Here is a 24996-nt window from a genome sequence, read left to right on the forward strand (position 1 = left end):
AGCAGCGGTGGACAGTAATGCCAATTCTCTCCGCTCGACTACTCCCTTCCGACCTCTGCTCACCTATTTCCTGCCAAAAAACATGGAAAAACAACAGGGTAAGCATAAAAAATGCTCAGTAAGTAAATCCCTTAACTCTTCTCCTTCTTTGGTTCTTTCCTTACTTAATTCTCTTCTTCTTTCTTTCTTTTTTCTTTCTCTGTTTCTCATTCTTACTATTCTTTCTTTCTTCCTAATTCTCGTTGTTCTTCCCTTCTCTCTGTTATTCCTATTCTTTCTATTCTTTCTAACCATCATGGGATACATGGTAATATGCATGAATGAAATGCATGTGCAATAATGCATAAAAATGCATTTTCTTTCTTCTTTCTTCTTTCTATTTCTTATTCTATTCATTTTCTTTTCTTTTCTTTCTTGTCTTGCTTGCTCATGCTTCTCTTTTCTTTCTTGTTTTTCTTTTCTTTTCTTTGCTTGTTCAAGCTTTCTCATTCTTTCTTCTTCTTGTTCTTTCTTATTCTTTCTTTTCTTGTTTTTATTCTTGCTTATTCTTTCTTTTTCTTATTCTTATTCTTTCTTATTCTTTCTTTTCTTATTCTTATTCTTTCTTATTCTTATTCTTTCTTATTCTTTCTTTTCTTATTCTTTGTAGATCGGACTCGGTTGATACATGGATTTGGAACCTTGACCATGTGAGTGAGTATAGTCCTCATCTACATCACTATTGCGGACCGTACAAATTTCTCTTTCTCCTTAGGCCACTCAATTAAGGTGGCGTGCATGTAGGAAATTCTTCTTGGTACAACCCTCATCCACATACACACTTACAGGTCGTACAATTTTTCTTCTTCTTATGCCATTCAATTAAGGTGGCGTGTATATGAGAATTTCTTCTTAATACTCACGGTTCCCCATCACACCAACCTATTCTTTTCTCTTCTTTACAACTTTTTCTTTCTTTAATTCTTTAATGCTTATTCTTTCTTTCTCTTTACTCTTAAAGTGTTTTATTTTAAAAATTCTTCATTCTTTCTTAAATTATTACACATATACAAATATATGCATATGGATGACTAATGCTTAAAATTCTTACTTAAATGCACTCATGAAATGCAAATATGAAATGTTACATAAAATTAAGGTTTCTACTCATACGTATGTTTCTCTTAGGAATTTCATCAAACATTAAATGTGCATATACAAACCCTAATTTAATTATCATTCTATTTGTTTCTTAAACCATCCAGATTGAGAGAAAACCTCTCTTGTATCATCATCATACCTACACGACAAAAACACTCCCAAAAGTTTTCTCCAATTCTTCTAATTTCAACCCATCATCATACCATCACATACACTTCTCATACTCAAATATATCCAAACAAGCATAAATAATCATCAATCTTATCTCAATTTCTCAATAATCTTAACATATGCATGCTTAAAAGAAATCTCTACTCACTTGATTTCTTAAACTTTAATTTAGGTTGGATTTTGAGTGGAATTTACTTACCTTATACTTGAGTAGTCTCTACTAAGCTCTCTACTCTTGTTGGATTCAAACCTTCTCTTAACCCTAAGCATAAACTTCATAAGAACTCAACTTTTACACAAATAAATCATAGATAAAAAGCAAAAATTCTTACCTCTTGTTGCCTAGGATCAAAACCCTATTAAAATCCACTCAAAAGCCCTCAAAATTCTTAGAGAATTGAGTGAAAAATTGAGAGAAAATAGAGAAGGAGAGTGGCGGTGGAATGAGAGAAATAAGGGTTTCAAACCCTTAACATTTTATTTTATAAACACACTTTCCCATTTTGCCCTTACTCTTTCTTAGAAATTTCATCTTTGTCCCTTAGTCAATTGCCATAATGCTCTCATTTTTATTGTATTCTCTATGAAATTCTCTCTTTTCACTCCCCACTTTTTCAACTAATTTTAAGTGAAAAGACTATTTTACCCTTAATGCAAGTTTAAGGCAATTTCTTCATATTCTCTTAAAATAATTCTAACAAAAATCAACTAAAGGCTATAAAACATAATTTAAATCATGTACCTCCTTGTTAGGCGTTACAAGTTTTCCTCCTTTTTTTGAATATCAGCCTTGATTTTGTGTAAGGAAGTTTTAGGATTGAATATTTGCCGGAAATAGGGCACTTTTATCGCTGGAAATCGCGGAGAATTCAAGGGTGTTCGTCGGTCGTTTTTTGGGTATATTGCTCAATTAAACGATTTTGAATGACAGGGGTTGTTTTTAATTTTCAAAATTTAAACAAACTTTTATTAATTATAATACTACCTACATATGTTTAAATCTTTTCAGTTTAACTCGTTTTACAAGTTTAATGAATCCTAAGTGTGCCATGTAAGTTTTTCTAACTTAAAAAAATTGCAAAATATTTTCAGGTTATTTTTTTAAATGCAAACTTGGAGAGGTTTGGCCGGTTAAATTTCCTCTTTTCTCCCCACACTACAACAAAAATGACCTAGACATCTTTCCAGTGACTTTTCTTCGTTTTCCGGCTACTTCTAGACATCCTAAGGATGGGTCCATATTCCCTAAGGTCATATCTACCTTTCCCAAGCTTGGTTGACTCAAAATCTCACCGGAAAAAAGCCATTTCACTGTCATGTCTCTTCACCTTCCCGATGTCATTCGCTCACTTTTTGATGTCGTTTCGTCTCCCAAGTCACATATTTGGACTCCTCGTGACCTGATCTACCTCTCACGAAGTTTTGGAGCATTTTCTTCAGCGGCTGCCGTCGTCTGCAATTGTTCAACTTCTAGCATCCTTTGGTCTTCTTTCCACTACGAATCAGTCCATCTTGCTGCTGATTACTCATTTCCACCATAATCAGCCCCATTTCACCTGGGGATAGTAAGAATTTAATGTTTCTCGAATATCTGTTTATTTTCTTGAGTTTGGCATTTGAGATGATTTCGAACGAAACGGGGCAGATTGTGATTACTAATATTGTGTGTAATATGTTGAGGACTGTCATGGATACAACACCTGAGGACTTGGTGGCAGTTGTGTATTTGGTCGCCAATAAGATTGCACCAGCTCATGTGGGACTGATTTTGTATGTACTTCCTTGCAAGCTGATATGGGGATAAAACATTTGTGAATCAAAAGAAGTAATTCCCATGAGCTTTTTTATCCATCTTTTCCCTGAATTATGTTGGTTGAACAACTTGTGCTCTATTTAAAATGTTGTAGGTTCAAAATGGTCCTTGTTTTTCGTTTTTCATGCTTGTGATTTTTGCCACATTTACAAGGCGGGATTTCTTTAACAGTATAGTTGGATTCAAGTGTATTGAACATGATATGTGTTTGAATAAGCACAGAGAATTTTCTTCAAATGTGAAGCATTTTGTTGCAAAGGAATTGGACATTGATATTTTGGTTTTCAACTCAACTTTTCAGTTTATATTTTCAACTACTATCGATGGGAAAATTAAGGCTTGGCCGTATGATAATATGGGCTCTAGGGTTGACTATGATGCTCCTGGGCTGTGGTGTACTACTATGCTCTACAGTGCTGATGGTAGTAGGTAAGTAATAACTAAGCCTTTAGATATGCTCGTGAAAATGGTGAAATCATAATTGAGATGTAAGCATCCTTTCTTGGAATTCAGATTGTTCTCCTGTGGGACTAGTAAAGATGGGGACTCATTCCTTGTTGAATGGAATGAAAGTGAAGGAGCTATAAAGAGGAGTTATATTGGCTTCAGAAAGAAATCTGCTGGTGTAGTGCAATTTGATACAACAAGAAATCGCTTTTTGGCTGCTGGTGAAGATAACCAGATAAAATTTTGGGATATGGACAACACCAATGTGCTCACAAGTACTGAGGCCGAGGGTGGACTTCCGGTCAGCATCTTGACTATTTCTTTACTGTTTCCTTACTGGTTTTCTAGTTTTAATCGTCAGATGTTTCTGTTTTGCATCTATAATCTGATATCATTTATTGGGTTGCTTCAGTGTCTTCCCTGGTTGAGATTCAACAGGGAAGGAAATTTGCTTATAGTTACTACAGCTGACAATGGACTTAAGATGCAAATGCTGATGGTCTGAGAGCCTTTAAAGCAATGGAAACATGAACTTATGAAACATCCAAAGGAACCACTGAGATGAAGGTAGTTTTATTCTGTTCCCGGAGTACCTGAACCCTCTTGCTTTAATTTGAACTTCTATTTATCTTGATTTGTTTAATTTTCATGGATCAGGTTTCTAGTTCTGCTGTGGTTACAAGCATCAGTCCAGTTATTAGTAAAGTGGAATGTGTAGACAAAAGCTCCCCTGTCAGGTCCACTCCTATAATTGTATGCTATACAAATGACAGGAATCTAATTTTATTATCTTTTGGAAGCTTACCATTAGATTATTTACAACTTTTCATGCAATGGATTGGCCTGTAAACTTAAAGTATCAATGATTATTGTATTGCGTCTTGTTTAAAAGATTTAACTAGCAATATGACCTCATGCTATTTTTTTAGTTGTTTCTGATGTATTGAACAATTTCTTTTGTACTGCCATCTAATTCTGAAAAGTGTTCATTCTAGAATGGAGTTGAATCCATAGCTACAGGCATAGAAAAGCCAAGAAATTTGGAGGAGGTATCTGATGAAGCCAAGCCTTGGGAACTGACTGAGATTGTCAATCTTGTTCAGTGTCGGGCTGTCACCATGCCAGAAGGCACTGATTCTGCTTGCAAGGTTTTGAGAAGAACTTCTTCCTGATGCTTTTCTTGAAAAAGATATGAAACACTAGATGCCATAATAGCACCTAAAGTGGTAAATCTAATAATAATTGCATCATTCTTATGAAGGCTGCTCGACTTCTTTACACAAATTCTGGTGTTGGCATTCTGGCCCTAGGGTCAAATGGGGTTCAGAAGCTATGGAAATGGGGCCGCAGTGAACAGAATCCTGGTGGAAAGGTAATTGATCTATACTAACTGATGTACACATGCATGCATACATCTGTCTTTTTATTTTTACATCTAAAATCTAAATGTATATGTATGTAGTGAATCAACAATATTTGTAGCAAATTTTTCTGGCTGAAATTTCTCACTTATTTGTTGGTTTGAAAGGCCACTACCAGTGTTGTTCCACAACATTGGCATCCAAGCAATGGTCTTCTTATGACCAATGATGTCCCAGAGAATTCAGAAGAAGCGGTTCCGTGCATAGCACTCTCAAAGAATGACTCATATGTCATGTCTGCCTGTGGTGGGAAAGTTTCATTGTTTAATATGATGAACTTTAAGGTAAATTTAGCTATCCTCAGCCAATGCTTGCTTTCATGTGGAGAAGTGCCTGTGTACTGTTTACATCATTGCTGACTGCATTTGTTTGAACCTTAATGTATTATGGCTTTTGAAGCTATTGATCATATAACTTGGGGACTTGCCTTGGTTTGTAGGTGATGACTACATTCATGCAACCTCCACCAGCTTCAACCTTCCTAGCATTTCATCCTCAAGACAATAACATCATAGCAGTTGGAATGGAAGACTCAACCATCCAAATCTACAATGTCAGGGTGGATGAGGTAGTTAATTTAATAGTCATTTAAGGCTATGTAATGATTTAGCTGCTTGGTCAGTAACCAATGTGAAATCAACTTCTGCTACTAATAGGTCAAAACAAAATTAAAGGGTCACCAAAAGCGCATTACTGGTTTGGCATTTTCCACCAGTCTTAATATCCTGGTCTCATCAGGGGCTGATGCTCAGGTATGTTGCACCCATGATACTTTATAACTTAATAATAAGAAAAGCAAAATTGTTTGTTTGTTGCTGCACTTGCTCGTAAACTGACACATTGTTAAGTTATCATATATATGCAATTTGTTTTGTTTTGTTGACTAGATGATGGAACCAAATGATTTTTGGGTTCCGAAACCTTATTTAACCTGACTTTGAAAGTGGATCTGGCTTTTCAAGAATTTGCTTATCCATATATTAACCTAATCTAATTCCATTTGAGGTCTGTTGGAAAACGAAACTGGGCTCAACAAAGTTTTGTTGACAAAAATATTAATTGCCATGAGCTGGTTTTAACTTTTCAAATCCATTTCATACTAAAGTCAGAATTGCATCTAAACAGCCCTTGAGCCATTAAATATCGTCCAATCCGACTTATTTGTTGTTATAATTGATTAGGTAATAGTTTGACCAATAAAGTTCTATTTGTTATTGAAGGCTGACATGTAAGGTAGTTCAATCTTTTGGAGGCTTTTGTTTAGATCTGCAATATAACTGGAGTTGAATACAGAGTTTCCTGTAATGTGGGCTATTTTGTGGACCAATCCTATTTATTACAAAATTTCTAATGAGAGTGGGATAATACAGATATGGTTTGGATTTGTACCTCTGGTCTGAGTTTTTATGCAATATATGTGCCATTTTCATTTACTTATTACTTGGTAGATGAATATGTCTAGTGGTTCTTATGCCCGCATATGATAAGCCTGCACCTGAAACTATTGGTTCTTTGAATGTATACTTTTTACAGGTTATCTTTTGGAACACTGATACATGGGAAAAGAGGAAATCAGTTACAATTCAACTGCCTGCTGGAAAGGCACCTATTGGTGACACTAGAGTGCAATTTCACTCCAATCAAGTCTGTCTGTTGGTATGCCATGAGACTCAGCTAGCTCTATATGATGCAGCGAAGATGGAACGCATTCGACAGGTGAGAAGCCTAATTTTTGCACATGTAAATTAAGTTCACTTGCAACAAATTCCTAACATGTTTTTAATTGCAGTGGGTGCCACAAGACGTACTTTCTTCGCCCATTTCTTGTGCTGTATATTCCTGCAACAGCCAACTAATTTATGCTACTTTCACTGATGGTAACATTGGAGTATTTGATGCTGATAGCCTAAGGCTAAGATGTCGTATAGCCCCATCAGCATACATATCCCAGGCATCATCGAACAGGTATGTAAATTGTTGACTTACATGGTTTTGCCACTACTACCACCAAAGAGTTACTTCCTGGCTTTTATTTCATCAGTCATGTGATGTGGGATCCTTTTCTTATCTACCGGCTATATTTTATTCCTTTGGATCTGTGATAAGCATTGCATTTCTGTTTCCCCTCTTTGTTCACATTTTCAAAAAATGTGCATATAAGAGAGAAAATGTTTGATGTTATGGTGAAAAGCATTCTCCTGTATTAAAATCTAATTGACTGATGACAATTTTGTTCAAATTCAAAATCTGTTCTTAATTTCTATATTCTACTGTGCAACAGCCAAACTGTGTACCCATTAGTTGTAGCAGCGCACCCCCAGGAGCCAAATCAATTGGGTGTTGGGCTCACTGATGGATCCATTAAAGTAATAGAACCTTCAGAGACCGAAAGGAAGTGGGGAGTTGCAGTGCCTGTTGACAATGGAACAGAGAACAGCAGGACAGCTACATCATCTGCTACTAACAATCCCACTCCAGAGCAGCTCCAATGATAAAACTGCATCTTTTTTATTTGTATATTATCATGTACCATAGTAGGTTGGTCTTTCATAGATTTCTAGTCAAATGTGTGAGTCAAGGAAAAGAATTAGTTAGAGTGCGATAATTTCATGTATATTATACATTGATTTCTCAGATAAATGCGATATCTTATTATTTCTTCAAGTATTTAATTCTGTGTTTTTGTTGTATGCATTTTGTACTCGAAACCACAAAGTGGAGATTTTGAACAAAGGAACTTTATGCATCTTATCTTATTCAAATTTTGTAGCTCGATTGGTAAGACTTGAATTTTCTCAAACTTCTTCTACCTCTTTACCACTTGTAATTAAGACCAAGAATAGGCTCCTCGGAGAATTGATCTCAGTATGTTCAGCGAGAATGTTTATGTTTTCAATGCTTGTGTTTATGATAGAATTTGAGGTGTGGCAAGGTCTTGTTGAATAGGAGGATTACCCTTTCTTATAAAGCGGCTTGAGCGTGCCTAATTGATGTGGAGGATTATCCATCTTTATAAATTAGTAAGCTTGAGCGTGCCTAGTCGGTTTAGAGGATTACCTTCTCTTGTAAACCAGTAGGCTTGAGTGTGACTGGTTGGTATGAGACTCTAGCATTCTCCCTCACGGTCAAGCCCATATGTTGAGTCTTGGGTCATGCTTGTTGAGGGAGGTAATTGCTGGCTCTAACTTCTGTCAGTGTGGGATTTTAACACTCCCCTCATGGTTAAGCTCATATATTGGGTCTTGAGTCATGCCTGTTGATGGAGGTAATTGTTAGCTCTAACTCTTCACCTGAGGGTCAAGCACGTAGCTCAACTGGGCTTAACTCTGATAGCATGATAGAATTTGAGCTGAGTCTGACTCCTCACTCAATAAGGTCTTGTTGAATGAGAGAATTATTCACTCTTATAAACTAATAGACTTGAGCGTGCCTAGTAGGTGTGAGACTCCAACAGTTTATATTCGGACACCAAAACTTGATTTCAAAACAATTGAGAGAAGTTTCTTTGTTCTGTTTTTGCAAGGATGGACAAGAAACCAGAAAAAGCAGTCAGGTGCAGTTCAAGATGCTTATGTCTTGATTCCTAAATTTGTTTAATTTCTTTTTCTGCCCTTCTGGATTGGGGCCAAGGTCGGGCAGGATTTAGATGTTGTCTGCTATGATAAGATATTCTTGTGGGAAACTGAAAGGGTAATGAAATATGCAGCTGGTTACTCTGATTTGCATATCAGACTAGCATTTACCCTACAAGACATATTCTATTTTAGTTGTGTCCTGTACCTACCCTCAATGAGTTGTGATATTCTCTTTAGGTTAAAAAATAGTATTTGTTTGTTTAAACTTGAAAGTCACCAGACTAGTTGATCACAATTTACATGAATCAAACACTGAAGTCTGCACGCACCACACTTGCAATTATACTTGAACTGCTATAGGTCTCTCTCTTCTCTCTTGTTTTTTTTTTTTTTTTTTTTTTTTTTTTTTTTTTTTTTTGTGGCTTTGTTTTAGTACTTGGACAATAATTTCTACATTATAGTTCTTCATACTTCCATATTCTGTGCAGTATTGTAAATTTATTATAGAGGTTAAATGAATATCTTGGCCATCCAAATCCATCCACAAATGGGTAGATCGTGAAACCAGAAAGATTTGAGCAAAGCTTATAAAACAAGAAAATGCCTGATTAAGCTGTCAATCTGTAAATTTTCTCATCTGAATAAACTGACAGTGAAGTTTTCTCTTCCTGCATCCTGTTCCCTGAATACTGTTTATTGATGAACAAAACAAGAAGACAGCTACATGGTGGGGGACGTTAGAAGTAATATCTTAGCTAGAAATTGCTTCATTCTTGAAGGGTCCTTACTCCTTAAGATTGAAAAGCTGATGATTTCATTTTATCATGGCATGTGCAATGGCCTTGGCTAAGGAAACGGTTGCCCATCCTGATGAAGGAAGAAAATGATAATAGACAAATATCCATCTATTCATACCTATAACTCACTGTCCTGCTGTATCAGGTATGTATCTTTTACACCTCGTTAAGGGTCTTGTTGCTTTGGATTCTTCTTGACATTGACACTGACATGACATCCTTTTGTTCACCTCATTATTATTAATACCCATTAGTCTATATCTCTATCATCCTTCATCAGAATATTTGCTTCAAGTAAACTTACCCAATCCTGTTTTTTCCCAAAGAGGAAGGGTAATAACTGTGATATGATCTCCAGTATATAATATACTGTAGAGCCTCTCACTCATAGACCTTATTCAATTATAGGAATCTTGTCATATTCCAATAAGTAATTTTGTCATATCTATGTTGTATGGCCCGTAGCTGTTCAATTATTCACATGCTAGGTTGAATTATTTGTGAGGGTGAACTGCAGGAAGGTCCAAAACCTATTTGTTTTGAATACCTATAATTGTGAACTTTGTGGTGCTTATATAGGATGGTCCTGTAGTAATTGAGGCTCTGACATTGGACCAGAAACTTACAGATTAAGTAGCGGTTACATCTGGCTTTTTGATTCAATTTCAAGTTAACCAACAAAAGAAAAAATGACCATAACAGGATAAGGATTACTTAATCTGTTTCATGAAATAGTTAGTAATGAAGACTTCTGCTTTCTGTGTTCAGACTACAAATTTTTGTTTTCTTGTTCATATCTTCGAGTCTTTCTCTGAATATTGCATTCAAATGTCAAGATCCTTTAGGCACTTTACCAGTTCACTCTGCATGTCCGGCCCCCAAGTTTAATTCATTATAAACTAATCTAACACTTCTTTATATTGATACAAAATTCTCCATGCTTTTTGATGATTACAACAAGGCTCGAGGATATGTTGTATGAAATATTTGAGTTCTCGATGAAAAGTCAGAAAAGTTGGCGACTAAAACACTATTTTTATCAGCGTAGATTAAAAGTTTTAGATAGAATTTCATAAAAAGTTGCCCAACTCAAGACTGCGTAGTGGGACACTGCACTAAAATAAAAAAAGTGGGCATAGAAGTATCCAAAGTGACAACCCACATAAAAACCTGGTCTCCTCAAGAAAATTACCCTTTTTTTTTTCAAAATCTAAACTGTGCATAAGCAAATATTTCATCACCATATGAATATGATGATCGTATCTAAGTTGTAAAATCCTCATGGCCTTTGAAAAATTCACAGTGGTTAAGTCAAAAATACGGAAAGAACTTATGAATCTAATTGGACGGTTGTAGACTTATAGCCTATTGGGTGAGCTGTAGTTTCCATATATACAGAGAATGTCTCAAATTGATTCCTTTCACAAGAGCTTTTTCGCCCTTTTTGCTCCGTGAACAATGCCTTATGCATGACTGGTCTTTGCCCAATCCAGCTCTGCAAATCACAAAATTCTATCAAACTTTGAATAAAAGCAACATAATCCCACAAATTCTATCACCTAAAACGTGAAATGAACTGATCAAAACATTCGTAAATGAGAATATTTGAAGAATAAAATGCAGGAGTAATATGGTTAACTGGACCCATAAACAAGCATGACTGGCGCTAAATTCAACTCTTTTTCTTTTCTTTGTTTGTTTGGTTCGTTTTGAGTCTTTGTTGTGTTATGTTCTGTCAAGTGATTGATGCCAGGCTAGCATCTTGTTCATGATTGAGGTGGGAACCACACAGACCTCTCTGCCCTGTCAAGCCACATGCGGTCTCAGTACCCCATGCACTCTCTTCACTTATTTTATTCTCCATTACCCACAGTTTCACCCACTCTTTCATACCATCTTTTGTATCTCATTACGTGTCCAAATGGGTACTCAGCCACCCAACTTTCACACATTGCTGCACCAAAACTCCATGCCTCCACATGGCCGCTCTGTCCTCACCTACTTCGCTTATTTTGTTCTTACACAAATGATATCTTAACAGATGTAGAAAACAGAGTTTGGAAGTGCTTAGTTAAAGACTTTAACAGTACAAAATTACAAACACAAAACACAAACTTCTCTCTTAATGGAGGGCCGTTTCAAACACATTTGTCGGCGAGAGACGTTGATAATCATATTGTAATAGAGGTTAAATGGCAATAATTAGTGGCAATTAATATCTTTATTATTATAATATTATCTTATTATTCTCTTTGTAGTTTGCACTTACCATCTTTGATTTGCATGGAAAACTGTCATTTCCAATAGTATATGTTATTTATTACTTACTTGCCATATAATTATTTAGTTCCAAATAAGTAAAAAGAAAAAAAAAAAAAATGTATTAGTTATTGTGTCATTTATATATAATTAATGCTCATAATACACATACTTACACATGCCTGTTCTTTTCTTCTTCTCCTTCTTCTTCTTCTTCTTCTTCTGTTCTCTGTTGCAGTCTCTCTTGGTTGGAATTTTGAGATTCAGTGACTCTTGTCGTCTCTTTAATAACTGTTGCGGAAGCAGTGACTCATGAAGATGCCAGTAAGTACGTTTATTTATTTATTTAATTTCTGGGTTGTTTTTTCTTTTAGTTTTTCTATCTTATTTGTTGACAAATCGGGTAACTTTAGTACTTGATTGCTTGGATTTTATTCTTTTTAATTTGTTTTTTTAACTATGTATCTGATTTCTTTGGTGGGATTATCAGATTGTGGTGAAATTCAGTCTTCATATAATGAACTCTTTGTTGTGTTATCATGATTAGTTTCAGTTGAAAGTGCTCCTTGATGTGGTTGCTATATGGAGTAGAACGAGTTTTTTGATTTTTCTTTTTGTTCTATATGATTTTGTTTAGTTTTCTTCAGTTCTGGAATTTTATTCTTTTGTTTTTGTCCTTCTGAACAGAGTTTTGCTTTCACTGGAATCTAAAACTTTTTCTAGTGGCTCTTTCTTTCCAGCATTATTTTGCTTTGCTTTTGGAGTTACCAAATCATAGTTTAACTTACACATTATGTTGCCTTGTTTCATCTAGCAAAATTAATTGTTCCCTTATCATTTGCTCTTTTGTCTGATTACAACTTGACTTTTGTCGCATATAGTACATTGTCATAAGATAATTCCTCAATTCCTCTGTTTTAATTGATTAATTGAGGTTGAGTCTGTTTGAATTCTAATAAGAATGGATTGGCTTGTGTTGTTTTTGCTTTCTTGCAGGTGGCATTGCTCTTGCTGCTGGCATTGTGCAATGCTATTAAAGTTAATGGTGAAGAAAGCGATGGACAATGTGACTATAACTTGATATTAGAACCAAGACCTCACAGCGTGTCAATTCAAGAGTTTGGTGCTGTTGGTGATGGAAAAACATTGAATACTCTTGCCTTCCAGAATGCCATTTTCTATCTCAAGTCCTTTGCTGATAAGGGTGGCGCTCAGCTATATGTGCCGCCCGGGAGGTGGCTCACTGGAAGTTTCAATCTCACCAGCCACCTCACTCTCTTCTTGGAGAAGGGTGCTATCATCCTGGGATCTCAGGTAGGTTCATTTGTTCTTTTCTAGTTTTGCCGAACTTTTTAATATTTGTTCCTCTTATATCTGCAATTTGCATCATCGTGAAAATAGTGCAATAAAATACTTGTAACATTACAAAACCAGTTGGACTTATTTGGTTGGCTTGTAATTGTCTTTCGATTTTTTCTTGTTGGCATAGGACCCATCACACTGGGATGTTGTGGAACCGTTACCCTCGTATGGTCGAGGGATTGAACTTCCTGGAGGAAGATATAGAAGTTTGATAAATGGTTATATGTTGCGTGACGTGGTAATAACAGGNTCGTCTCTTTAATAACTGTTGCGGAAGCAGTGACTCATGAAGATGCCAGTAAGTACGTTTATTTATTTATTTAATTTCTGGGTTGTTTTTTCTTTTAGTTTTTCTATCTTATTTGTTGACAAATCGGGTAACTTTAGTACTTGATTGCTTGGATTTTATTCTTTTCAATTTTATTTTTTTTAACTATGTATCTTATTTCTTTGGTGGGATTATCAGATTGTGGTGAAATTCAGTCTTCAGATAATGAACTCTTTGTTGTGTTATCATGATTAGTTTCAGTTGAAAGTGCTCCTTGATGTGGTTGCTATATGGAGTAGAACGAGTTTTTTGATTTTTCTTTTTGTTCTATATGATTTTGTTTAGTTTTCTTCAGTTCTGGAATTTTATTCTTTTGTTTTTGTCCTTCTGAACAGAGTTTTGCTTTCACTGGAATCTAAAACTTTTTCTAGTGGCTCTTTCTTTCCAGCATTATTTTGCTTTGCTTTTGGAGTTACCAAATCATAGTTTAACTTACACATTATGTTGCCTTGTTTCATCTAGCAAAATTAATTGTTCCCTTATCATTTGCTCTTTTGTCTGATTACAACTTGACTTTTGTCGCATATAGTACATTGTCATAAGATAATTCCTCAATTCCTCTGTTTTAACTGATTAATTGAGGTTGAGTCTGTTTGAATTCTAATAAGAATGGATTGGCTTGTGTTGTTTTTGCTTTCTTGCAGGTGGCATTGCTCTTGCTGCTGGCATTGTGCAATGCTATTAAAGTTAATGGTGAAGAAAGCGATGGACAATGTGACTATAACTTGATATTAGAACCAAGACCTCACAGCGTGTCAATTCAAGAGTTTGGTGCTGTTGGTGATGGAAAAACATTGAATACTCTTGCCTTCCAGAATGCCATTTTCTATCTCAAGTCCTTTGCTGATAAGGGTGGCGCTCAGCTATATGTGCCGCCCGGGAGGTGGCTCACTGGAAGTTTCAATCTCACCAGCCACCTCACTCTCTTCTTGGAGAAGGGTGCTATCATCCTGGGATCTCAGGTAGGTTCATTTGTTCTTTTCTAGTTTTTCCGAACTTTTTAATACTTGTTCCTCTTATATCTGCAATTTGCATCATCGTGAAAATAGTGCAATAAAATACTTGTAACATTACAAAACCAGTTGGACTGGACTTATTTGGTTGGCTAGTAATTGTCTTTCAATTTTTTCTTGTTGGCATAGGACCCATCACACTGGGATGTTGTGGAACCGTTACCCTCGTATGGTCGAGGGATTGAACTTCCTGGAGGAAGATATAGAAGTTTGATAAATGGTTATATGTTGCGTGACGTGGTAATAACAGGTAGGTTAACCACTAATTTTGTTCTGTTTGATCACTGTTTTCCCTGTTGGAATTGTTGCTAAAGAAATTCCACATGAACAATCTAGGTGATAATGGAACCATTGATGGCCAAGGCTCAGTTTGGTGGGATTGGTTCAATTCCCATACATTGAAATACAGTCGTCCTCATCTAGTGGAATTTATATTATCAGAACATGTTGTAGTTTCAAATCTTACTTTCCTAAATGCCCCTGCATATAACATTCACCCCGTCTATTGCAGGTAGGTACTTAGAGAAGCAATACTTCTGTACTCATTTGATTTTTAACTGATTTTTTAATTGATCAAAGAGAACTGAATATAGAATTGTATTCTATGTGATGCAGTAATGTACACATCCAAAACATATCAGTTTATTCTCCGCCAGAATCCCCTTTCACAGTTGGTATAGTCCCAGGTATGCGAAAATTGATTAACTCCCATTTTCATCACATTACATCTTCTGCTCACTCTTGGTCTCTTACTGCATATTTTTGTAGGTCATGTAGTGCCTTTATATAAAGATATCATTTTATTCTTTTTGGTCTTTTCTTTCTGAGTTTTTTCTTAAAGCTCAACGACAATCAGGGAAGAAGATATTTTGTAGAAAAAAAAGGAATATATGCTTTCCAAGTGTTCTTATGTACAGTGAATTAGTAGTTGAGTGCTGAGATCTTTATACTGAGCTTCAAACTAGTTTACAATTTCAAATTTCATATTGCTTTTTTAGGTGGAGCTGAACTGTCCCTCACATTCCCTTGTTTCCAAAATATATAACCTATGATTTCACTTGTTTATACGCATTCTGCCTATCTCATTTGTGTTTTGGGACAATCATGTTGGAAGATTTTGTTGTCTAATGTTAACATAAGTTTATTGTTACTCTCAGATTCTTCCGATAATGTCTGCATTGAGGACTGCAGCATTGCCATGGGGCATGATGCAATTGCTCTCAAGAGTGGTTGGGACGAGTACGGCATTGCTTATGGTAGGCCGACCACAGCTATACATATAAGAAAGGTCCATCTTCAATCATCTTCAGGTTCTACTATTGCCTTTGGTAGTGAAATGTCTGGTGGCATTTCTAATGTATTGGTGGAGAAGGTCCACCTTTACAACTCATTAAATGGCATTGAGTTCAGAACAACCAGGGGTAGAGGTGCTTATATTAAAGAGATTATTATATCAGATGTTGATTTACAAAACATCCAAAGGGCATTTGGTGCCAGCAGTCTTTGCGGGACCCACCCCGACGACAACTTTGATCCAAATGCTCTCCCAGTTCTTGATCAAATCACCTTGCAAGATATCATCGGAAAAAACATTACAATAGCAGGAAACTTCACAGGAATACAAGAATCTCCCTTAACCAATATATGTTTATCCAATATTTCCTTATCAATCAATTCTGCCTCTTCCAATATTTGGTCATGTTCATATGTTCAAGGATCTTCAGAGTCAGTGTCCCCTGAACCGTGCCCTGACCTTGAAAGCTCATATACTTCCTCCTCGACTTGCTTTCATCTCATTAATTCTTATGGTAGAGCCTCAGTATTATGATTATCATTCTTCATGCTAAAATCCCACTTGGAAAAATCATTTTCTTCTACCATTTACCATCTCAAAAAATTAGGTCAGATTCTTTCCAATAAGACACATGTCTAGAATAGTTTGCCATATTCCCATTTTCACATGTTTCACTATCTGCAGATTACATGTACAGTTTCATATCTTCATTCATGTGTAAGGAAATTTTTGGTAGCGTCGGCTCAATCCACATAAAAGGGACTTGCATAATTTTTGTTTTCTTTTGTTTTTCATATAGCTATCTAAATTGAAATCCTTCATTGTTTATAAGGTTTGATGCAGTATAATTTCCAGTGTAAAATTTTTTATTTTATGTGAATTGACATGTTGGGTTGAAATGGTAGATATAAAAATTCCAAGTCATTTGCCTGGAAATAAGAAAATATTTAGATATCATCCTATCTTGATTTAATACCTTATGGCCATTGCCAGTGTGATTGAATTTGGCAATGACTCATGCTTGGTCTCCATTTAACTTGGAAGGCACTGCATCTTTAATAAAAGCCAACTTGATTTATCTTAAAAAGAATCCCAGCTCCCTTCCCATGTTTGAAGAGTCTTCTTATATTCTTTACTTTAAAGGAACAACTAAATTATTCTCCTAAAACTTATACCTTAATTCTATCCTCATCTAGTTGCAGGTTTTAATTTCCCCTTAATTGAGTTGATCTTATCATCTTATCCATTGCTTTCTGGAAATCAAAATTTCAAAGTATAAGCTTTGCATGATTTAAGTTTAACCACCATTGGTTGACATGATGGTAAAGAGTAAAAGAAGGTTCTATAAGCTTTTAAGTTCGAGGTCCCCTAAGCACTAATAGGGATAGTCACTAAAGCTCTTACCCGATCGACAGTTCTAGGGCCTCTGAGATTAATTGAGGTGTGTGTAAGCTGGTCCAGACCCCCTTGATGATAAAAAAAAAAAAACAAAACTTTGGATGATTTATATAACTGTAACGTATATATTTAAAGGCTTAATTTTTATGCGTACGGTCTCGGGCTTGTTTTTAAAAACCGGACTGGATCGGCTGGTCCAATCGGTTGGACAGTTCTAGGGTCCTCGGAGATTAATTGAGGTGTGTGCAAGCTGGTCCAAACCCCCTTGATGATAAAAAAAAAAAAACACAAAACTTTGGATGATTTATATAACTGTAACGTATATATTTAAAAGCTTAATTTTTACGCGTACGGTCTCGGGCATGGTTTTAAAAACCGGATTGAATCGGCCGGTCCAATCTGTTGGACCGCGACCCGGTCACATGTCTGGTCCAAATCAATATAAAACCCGGTTATATTCATAACCCGCTATGAACCGCCATTGAACCGAGAAAATAGTGCGAACCGCTTGATAAACTAGTCCAATATTCAAAAGGGGAAAAAACCGTTAACATGGTAACACCATTGTCTTTCCAGCTTCTCTACTTTCTCTACGCAACGATCCTCTGAAAATCTGAAATCTAAGCTACCCACTCAAATCGCCACTCAATCTCAATGAACTCTACTCTCTGAAGTCTGAAATCGCAACCATTGTGTCAATCACAACTCTACTCTCTGAAGTCGACAATGACGCCTTCCTCCCTCGCCGGAAATCAGTGATGACAGCTCCATTCCTTGCTAGAAATTGACGACGATGACGATAACTCCATTCCTCGCTGGAAATCGATGACGACGACGACGACAACTCCATTCCTCGACAACGAAAGCTCCATTCCTCACTGGAAATGGACAACAACACAACTCCATTTCAGAAAGTGTAAGTTTTTCATGAGTCACGACCCTTTTCATTTTTGCAGATCTAGTTTCATATTGTCAATGGAGAAAATATAGGTTAAGAAACATCTGTAACGTTGTTCTTTAAGAGTGGCAGGAGTAACTCAGTAGTCAGTAGCAAATAACCCAAATTAATTTACAAATTTGTTATGAAATTGATTGTTGAAATCTAGGTTTTAAGATATTCAATTTGCTTGTGTCTGACCAAGGTATTATTTCGTTTCTGTTTTACTCAATTAATCTTTGATTGATACTAGAATATTTTGCACTTATGTCCCTTTTGAGGCAAGTGTAAAAGGTAATTTGCTTTTATCAAGTTGATGTATCTAAGTTCTTGTTATATGATGATAAGTTAGGAAATAATTTATAGCTTATCTAGATTGTTTCACCAGTCATGTCTATCTTGAATTAATTATGTGGGTGAGAATGGGCATTTGATTTATGCCAATGATGTTACTCATAATTTGAGGAATACATTGCCTTTGATTATGAGAATTAGAGATTATTTATCAGTCTATAGGGAAGTTTATGTTATGGAAAAACTGCATCAAGTCTCTGTATAGCTATGTAATTGTGTAATTTCTACTGTTATCTTATAGTTCAAAGCTTGTATTGCTTATTCGTAAACAAGTCATATATAGATTATTTGAGCTATCTTAAAAATATAAGTTTTTAGTTTATATTTTAAGTTATCTAACAATGAAATTTGGAAACAATGATTCTTTTGAAAAATGTGATTCCGTTTTATTGTGGAAAGTAGCTCAGCCAATTGTTCTACCTTGTAGTGTTTTTTGTTTGATTGACTTAGTGTGTTGAAGCATGCAAGAGATGTTAATGTCAAACATAGCCCTTAATAATTATACTTCATAACAGTTGGCTATGGCAAGAACTCCAGTCTTGTATGCCAACTACTTCAAATATAGTGGAATTCTTTTTTGTCCATTAAGCTATTGCGGGCCATATCATACTTAATTTATGTGTTTGCTCTTTTTCTTTGGCATAATTTTATGGATCTTGTAGCTTTTATCATGTTTGTCCTTTCTTTTCAGTGCAGATTTGCATTAATTAGATTCAATCCTTGAATGCGTCCATAATATGCTGGTGTTTTAATATGCCAAGTATATACTAAATTGTTGTTATTTCTTGTGTGACAAGTAGATAAAGATTAAAAACAGACAATGTCAACATCTGGCTATAGGTCTTTTTCACAATCTAGTAGAGGTAAAACTGATATAACATGGACACATGTTATTGAGGGTGTAGATCCAAATGGAAGGAAGACATTAAAATGTCTTCACTATGGGAAAGTAACTAGAGGGGGAGGTATTTTTAGAATGAAACAACATCTAGTTAGAACAAATGGGGATGTTGGTGCTTGTTTAAAAGTTTCTTTTGATGTTCAATACTTGATGAGAGAATCACTAAAAGACATTGGGATAAAGAATAAAGAGAAGACTGATTCTAGTAAGTATAATACTCCTTACAGTGCTACCGTACATGGATTTGAAGGAGATATGCTAAACGAAGATAGTGAAGCGTTTCATTTATTAGAAATTCACATAAATGAAGGTAGGTTTGGCAGTAAAAAACAAAGTACAATGCTAGACAAATCAAAAAGAAAAAACCTATTGGGGTTGGTGACTATTTTGCTCCAAGGACAGTTGTTGGATCTCAACCATCAATTAGGAGTTGTTTAGTTGGAAAAGATGCGATGTTGAGAGTAGACATGACTTTTGTAAGATTCTTTTACGATGCTTGCATCCCAATTAATGCTGTAAATTCAATTTATCTTCAGCCTTTGGTGGATGCTATAGCTGCAATTGGGATTGGGTATAAACACCCAAATTATCATGGTTTGCGTGTCAATTTGTTAAGAGATGATAAGAAGGAAGTGCAGCTTCTTGTTGATAGTTGTAGAAAGATTTGGGAAAATGTTGGATGTACTTTAATGGCTGATGGTTGGACTGATAATTCACATAGGTCATTAATCAATTTTATGGTGTATTGTCCTAAGGGAGTTTGTTTTGTGAAATCAGTTGATGCTTCAAATGTTGTGAAGGATGCTAGGACATTGTTGAAGATGTTTGAGGAGGTAGCTTTATGGATTGGACCAAATAGTATTGTCCATTTTGTCTCAGACAATGGATCCAACTATAAAGCTACTGGAAGAATATTATCTGAGAAATATCCGAGTATTACTTGGTCGCTCTATGTAGCACATAGCATAAATTTGGTTTTAAAAGACATAGCTGAGATAGATCACATAGTTTATCTTGTGAGACGTGCTTTTGAGGTGACGAAATTTGTATATAATCATATATTCTTGATAGCTTGGTTGAGGAAAAGATAGGTAATATACCTTTAGCTCATGTTCTTGTCAAGTCATAACATAATATGCATTTTTTATAATTGACTAACATCTATTATTTATCAATTGAACAGGGTTGGAAAGAAATTCAGGGTGGGAAAGAAATTGTCCGTTTGGGCGCAACCCGTCTTGCTACAACTTTCATTGCAATAAGAAGTCTTCATGAGCACAAACATGACTTGCAAGCTATGGTGACAAATAAGTCATTTGTCGATTCTTGATATGCAAAAAGTAATAAAGGCAAACATGTTATTGGCATAATTCTAGATAACGATTTTTGGGATGATATGGGTAAGATATCTAAAGTTGTGAGTCCATTGATGCACTTGCTACAGATTGTTGACTCAGATGAGATGCCTGCAATATGATATGTGTATGATGACATGTACAGAGCGAAAAATGCAATTAAGAAGTTTTTTAAGAATAAAAAGAGATTGTACAAGCCTTATACACGAATCATTAAGCTACGTTGGGATAGGACGTTGCGCCGTGATATCCATGTTGCGGCTTATTATTTGAATCTTACCTTTAAATATGACGAAGCATCTTTTTGTGCCAAGCTAGAAGTCATGAGTGGTTTCCTTGATACTATTGACAGTAAAGCAAGTGCATTCAATTTGAACAAGACAAGGTTAATAGAAGAGAGTAGATTATATTCAAACCGGGAGGAAAGCTTTTCTCGTGGGCTTGTTCTTGAAACCGCGAAAACTACACGTCCTGTTATATAATAGTTATAAAATTTATGAGTTCTTTTGTTTTTTAAGTCTAATTTATTTATTATGTTTAATTTTCAATCAGATGAATGGTGGAGATCATTTGGGTATAGTACTCCAAATTTGCAAAAGTTTGCAATAAAAATTCTTAGCCAAACTTCAAGCTTTTCGGGATGTGAATGAAATTGGAGTGTTTTTTAGCGCATACACACTAAAAAGAGGAATAGATTGGAGCATCAAAGGTTGAATGATCTTGTTTTTATTCACTATAACTTGCGTTTGCAAAACATGTATAAAACATTGTCAATTACTCAATTATGCATCATTCTTATTGTTATTATCTATTATTTTCCTTGATATTTTACTTGTCATGCTTTTAATATTTCATTGTGGTATTTTAGGAGGTGTTCTAAGAAAATAAGTTTCGATTCTATTGATTATGAAACTATCGATAAAACTGAAGGTTGGATAGTTGACGATGAAGAGGAGGTTAGTGAACTTAATTATGAGGAGTTGAAACAAATGTTATATGGAGAAGGATCTATTCTTGCTGGAGTTGTTGATCACCCTTCTTTTTATGATTCAACCGATGGTTCAGAAGGTTGGTTTCAAATATTTAAGTAACTTAGTATCTATTTTAAATTAAATTACAAGTTTTAACTTATGATTTCTTTTTTTTACTGAAATTTATGTAGATGATGGTGATGGTGATGATGATGATGAATTTTGATGCTAGTGTGTGAAGCTCAATCAACATGAAAACGGATCAAAGAAAAAACACTTGCACCCAATGTTTTGTTATTAATTATTATGTGTTTTGTCATTTAATATATAATGGATGAACACAATATCATGTTTGGATTTGGACTTTGGATTGTTATTAAATACTTAAATTATGTTGGGATTGTCATTGAATTTGAACGTTGAATCATAGGGCAGTAATTAAGTTGTTATTGTCATATTAAAAACATGGAAATCTCAAAATCTAAAAAAAAACAGGTTTTTTTTTTTTTTTTTTTTTTTTTTTGCAGTGCTGACGTCAGTATGATGACGTCACCGATCCAACTAGTTGGACCGATTGACCCGTGACTTGGGTAGCAGAGCGGATTGTCCTCCGGTCTGAGTTTTAAAACAGTGGTCTCAGGTTCGAATCTCCCTTGCTCTCCAGATTTAAGCAGGTGAATATGGTGGTGGGATGTTGTCCTAGTTACATACAGATACAGTGACTAGTCGAGGTCTGCGCAAGCTAGTTCGGACACCTATTTAAAAAAAAAAAAAAAAGAGATTTTTATTATATCATATTCAAATTGAACTAAGATATCTCAAAAGTGGATATATCAAATTGATTAGGACTTAAATTCTTAGTCCTACGGTTCTATTTCTACCCGCCCAAGTTTAAATGGTTTAGGCCATACCTTGCTTGGTCCAAGGAGGCCCACAATGTGATTGGACAACTAAGTGATTGTCTAATTTCAAATATTTGGGCCAAATTTAGCCCATTTACAGTACACATCTATTGGCCCATTATGAGATTGGACCACTAAATGGATTGTCCAAATCAAATAGTTGGGCCGAGTGGAGCCCATTTAAATTCTCGGAACCTTGATAGGCTAATATCGGCCCATTAATAAATAAAAAACCTCTACCTTCGAGCCCTCAAAAAGTCGCCCGAAGAAGAAAGGGTTTAACCATTAAAGGGTATTCTTTCCGATAACCCAATAAATACTTTAAAGGCCACGGCCGCCGCTGTAGATTCTTATTCCCGCCGGTGTCGCTTATACACTCGTCAAGCCTTTAGTTTCTCTCACTGTTACGTTGTTTCGCCTTCGCTACAATTTCTTTCTATTGAGTATTGATATCTTTGGTTCACAAATCTTTGAATTTTTGTTCTGAACTAGGACGTGCGAAGTGCAGAGAAGAAAAAAAAAAATGAATAAAAAGAAGCAAAGCAGAGATATGGAGACGAAGGAGGAAGAGATGGACTTGAGGAAAATTATGAAAGACATAGAGTTTCTGGGTAATTTTTTACTTTTATTTCAGCTTAATTTCTTTTTTCCATTTAATTGTGAAGATATTTGTACGTGGATTATCAAATATTTCTTTGATGCATGTTTTTGTTGATTCTAGTGGAAACTGTTTGTATTGGATTTTTTTTGTTCTCGTTTTTGGGGTTAATATAGTATAGAAAAAGCAATTAAGTAATTCAAATGCTTTCTTCTGAACTTATGTCGTGGGCTGAGAGCTTCGTAGACAGAGAGGGAGAGAAAGATACAATTTCGAAATTGAATTTAAATAGAGGGGTGATATTTGTGAATTCTGCTTAGAATTCCTTAGTGTTTTCTTGAAGAAAGTTTGTTGTATTGGGAAGTACTTTATAGGAGTATCATTATTGGTCCTAATGTTCTTGAAGGGAATTAATTTTTCTTTTGAACAATTGTCAGATTAAGACCTTCGCATGGCGAAAATTGGTTGATCTAATGCTACTACTTTACTATAAGTTTCATTGATGGGTGGAAATGTAGTAGCAGAAATAATTTGATGAGAGTGAAGAATGAAATTTACCAAATAACTATGCTGTTATAGGATGTAAATTTTTTCTCTGACATAGCAGTACCTGAAGCACTCCTGCCTGCCTCACTTGCCTCAGCTTCAATCTCCTGTGCCAGATTTTATCATTGGTCTTGTTTTTGGGTTTTTTTTTATATTTTAAATCCTATCTAGCTGTAGGATAAGTCTCTGGAGCTTGCACTTTGATAGCCATGATTTGATTCTCTGGATGTGTAGGAATGCTATAACTTTTGACAAAGAGAGGGTTTGTACTATTTTGTGTGTATTTGCTGGTGAGCTACTGTAATCAATTTCATCCCATGGTTGTTTGTTCTTTTAATTTGTTTTAGGTTATTGCCCCTCCACAGTCGATGCATGAATGCAAATTAGTTTTTTTTTTTTGTTAACTTTGATATTCTGCCATCTCAGGTTCCTCGCACATGACATGGAAAGAGAGGAAAGAACTGGAGAACAAAAGGGTTGTATCTTTAGGTGGAAAGGTAAGAACTCACAAAGCATGCAAGCTTTGAGGACAGTTATTTATTTATTTATTTTTATGTTCTTTAAAGCCCTATATACTGTAATGCAATTTAATTTCTTCCTGAATATTTCTTTCATGCTTGTTGTTTCAATAGCCTCCTAAGAAGCAGAGACTACCATTAAGTGTGGCCCGAGTACCCATGAAGAGACAAAAGGAAAGAGAACAGAAGTTGCAAGAAGAGGTGATTGATTTCTTCACCCTTCTAATGGTTTGTTGCAAAATTTGATGCACTTGTATTAACCAACTGTGGTTTTTAGAGGGCAATTCTTGGACGATTTGGAGGGAAGTTTGCTGGCTCCAAAAAACCAATGGAGAAGCGCAGGCCTGAGGATAGGGTGCTTAAGTCGACTGAAGGTCGTTTTAGAAATGGTGTACTTGATGTGAAGCATCTGTTACATGGAACCCCGTCAAGAAACAGTGATCCCGGTACACCTATGGGTGGCAAAGGGAAAAAGAAAGGAAGGGGAAAGAAGCACCATGGTAAGAAGAAAGGCGGTAATAAGAAGCGCCATTGAGCATATCAAACTTACTGGGGAATCAACAGTAGGAAACTCAGCTTCTTGGAGACAAATTAATATTGTTTCACTGGAGTCAAAGATACTGATAGTTTTCTATTTGTTTGTGTTCATCATATTGGTTAATGTCTGATTAAGCTTTCATTAAATATGAAGTACCTACTCGATCCAAAGTGTTAGATAATCTCGATTAAGTGAACAAATTGGGTCTTGGATACAGTGAAATTATACGCAAAAATAGGTTTAATCATCTTATAAGTTGTAACACAACTATTATGCAATCAGAAAGAACATAAATACTTCATTTGATGAATGTAAATGATGTGAGAATTGATTTGTTCTACTTCTAAGTATGAATAAC

General features: G+C 35.5%; 5 protein-coding genes across 5 annotated transcripts; all 5 read left to right on the plus strand.

Annotated features, from left to right (window-relative positions):
• Positions 1–3121: 3121 nt before the first annotated feature.
• On the plus strand, positions 3122–7659 carry LOC116122813 (topless-related protein 2-like; the record flags this gene model as incomplete). The annotated part of the gene is given in 14 exon segments (XM_031408623.1): positions 3122–3136; positions 3426–3553; positions 3638–3872; positions 3984–4053; positions 4056–4138; positions 4229–4324; positions 4567–4719; positions 4833–4943; positions 5100–5276; positions 5432–5560; positions 5649–5744; positions 6526–6708; positions 6782–6957; positions 7274–7659. Coding segments are annotated over 14 exon segments (1863 nt in total), but the record flags the coding sequence as incomplete, so codon positions are not given.
• A 1831-nt stretch (positions 7660–9490) lies between these two features.
• Positions 9491–13247, plus strand: LOC116122814 (probable polygalacturonase). The gene is made up of 4 exons (XM_031408624.1): positions 9491–9509; positions 11862–11947; positions 12620–12937; positions 13113–13247. The coding sequence occupies exons 2-4, from the start codon at positions 11936–11938 to the stop codon at positions 13245–13247; spliced, it is 465 nt and encodes a 154-aa protein (XP_031264484.1). The 5' UTR covers positions 9491–9509; positions 11862–11935.
• On the plus strand, positions 13236–16235 carry LOC116122847 (probable polygalacturonase). The gene is made up of 6 exons (XM_031408648.1): positions 13236–13283; positions 13958–14275; positions 14456–14576; positions 14663–14837; positions 14942–15012; positions 15484–16235. The coding sequence occupies exons 1-6, from the start codon at positions 13272–13274 to the stop codon at positions 16152–16154; spliced, it is 1368 nt and encodes a 455-aa protein (XP_031264508.1). The 5' UTR covers positions 13236–13271; the 3' UTR covers positions 16155–16235.
• A 2894-nt stretch (positions 16236–19129) lies between these two features.
• Positions 19130–20540, plus strand: LOC116122815. Its single transcript, XM_031408625.1, has 3 exons — positions 19130–19520; positions 19613–20244; positions 20394–20540. Exons 1-3 carry the CDS (start codon positions 19130–19132, stop codon positions 20538–20540), a joined length of 1170 nt encoding a protein of 389 aa, XP_031264485.1.
• A 2150-nt stretch (positions 20541–22690) lies between these two features.
• Positions 22691–24943, plus strand: LOC116122800. The gene is made up of 5 exons (XM_031408613.1): positions 22691–22730; positions 22931–23049; positions 24009–24079; positions 24215–24301; positions 24378–24943. Exons 2-5 carry the CDS (start codon positions 22962–22964, stop codon positions 24633–24635), a joined length of 504 nt encoding a protein of 167 aa, XP_031264473.1. The 5' UTR covers positions 22691–22730; positions 22931–22961; the 3' UTR covers positions 24636–24943.
• The last annotated feature ends 53 nt before the right edge of the window (positions 24944–24996 follow it).

This window comes from Pistacia vera, unplaced genomic scaffold, assembly GCF_008641045.1.
Source record: "Pistacia vera cultivar Batoury unplaced genomic scaffold, PisVer_v2 Contig138, whole genome shotgun sequence".
Lineage (NCBI taxonomy): Eukaryota > Viridiplantae > Streptophyta > Magnoliopsida > Sapindales > Anacardiaceae > Pistacia > Pistacia vera.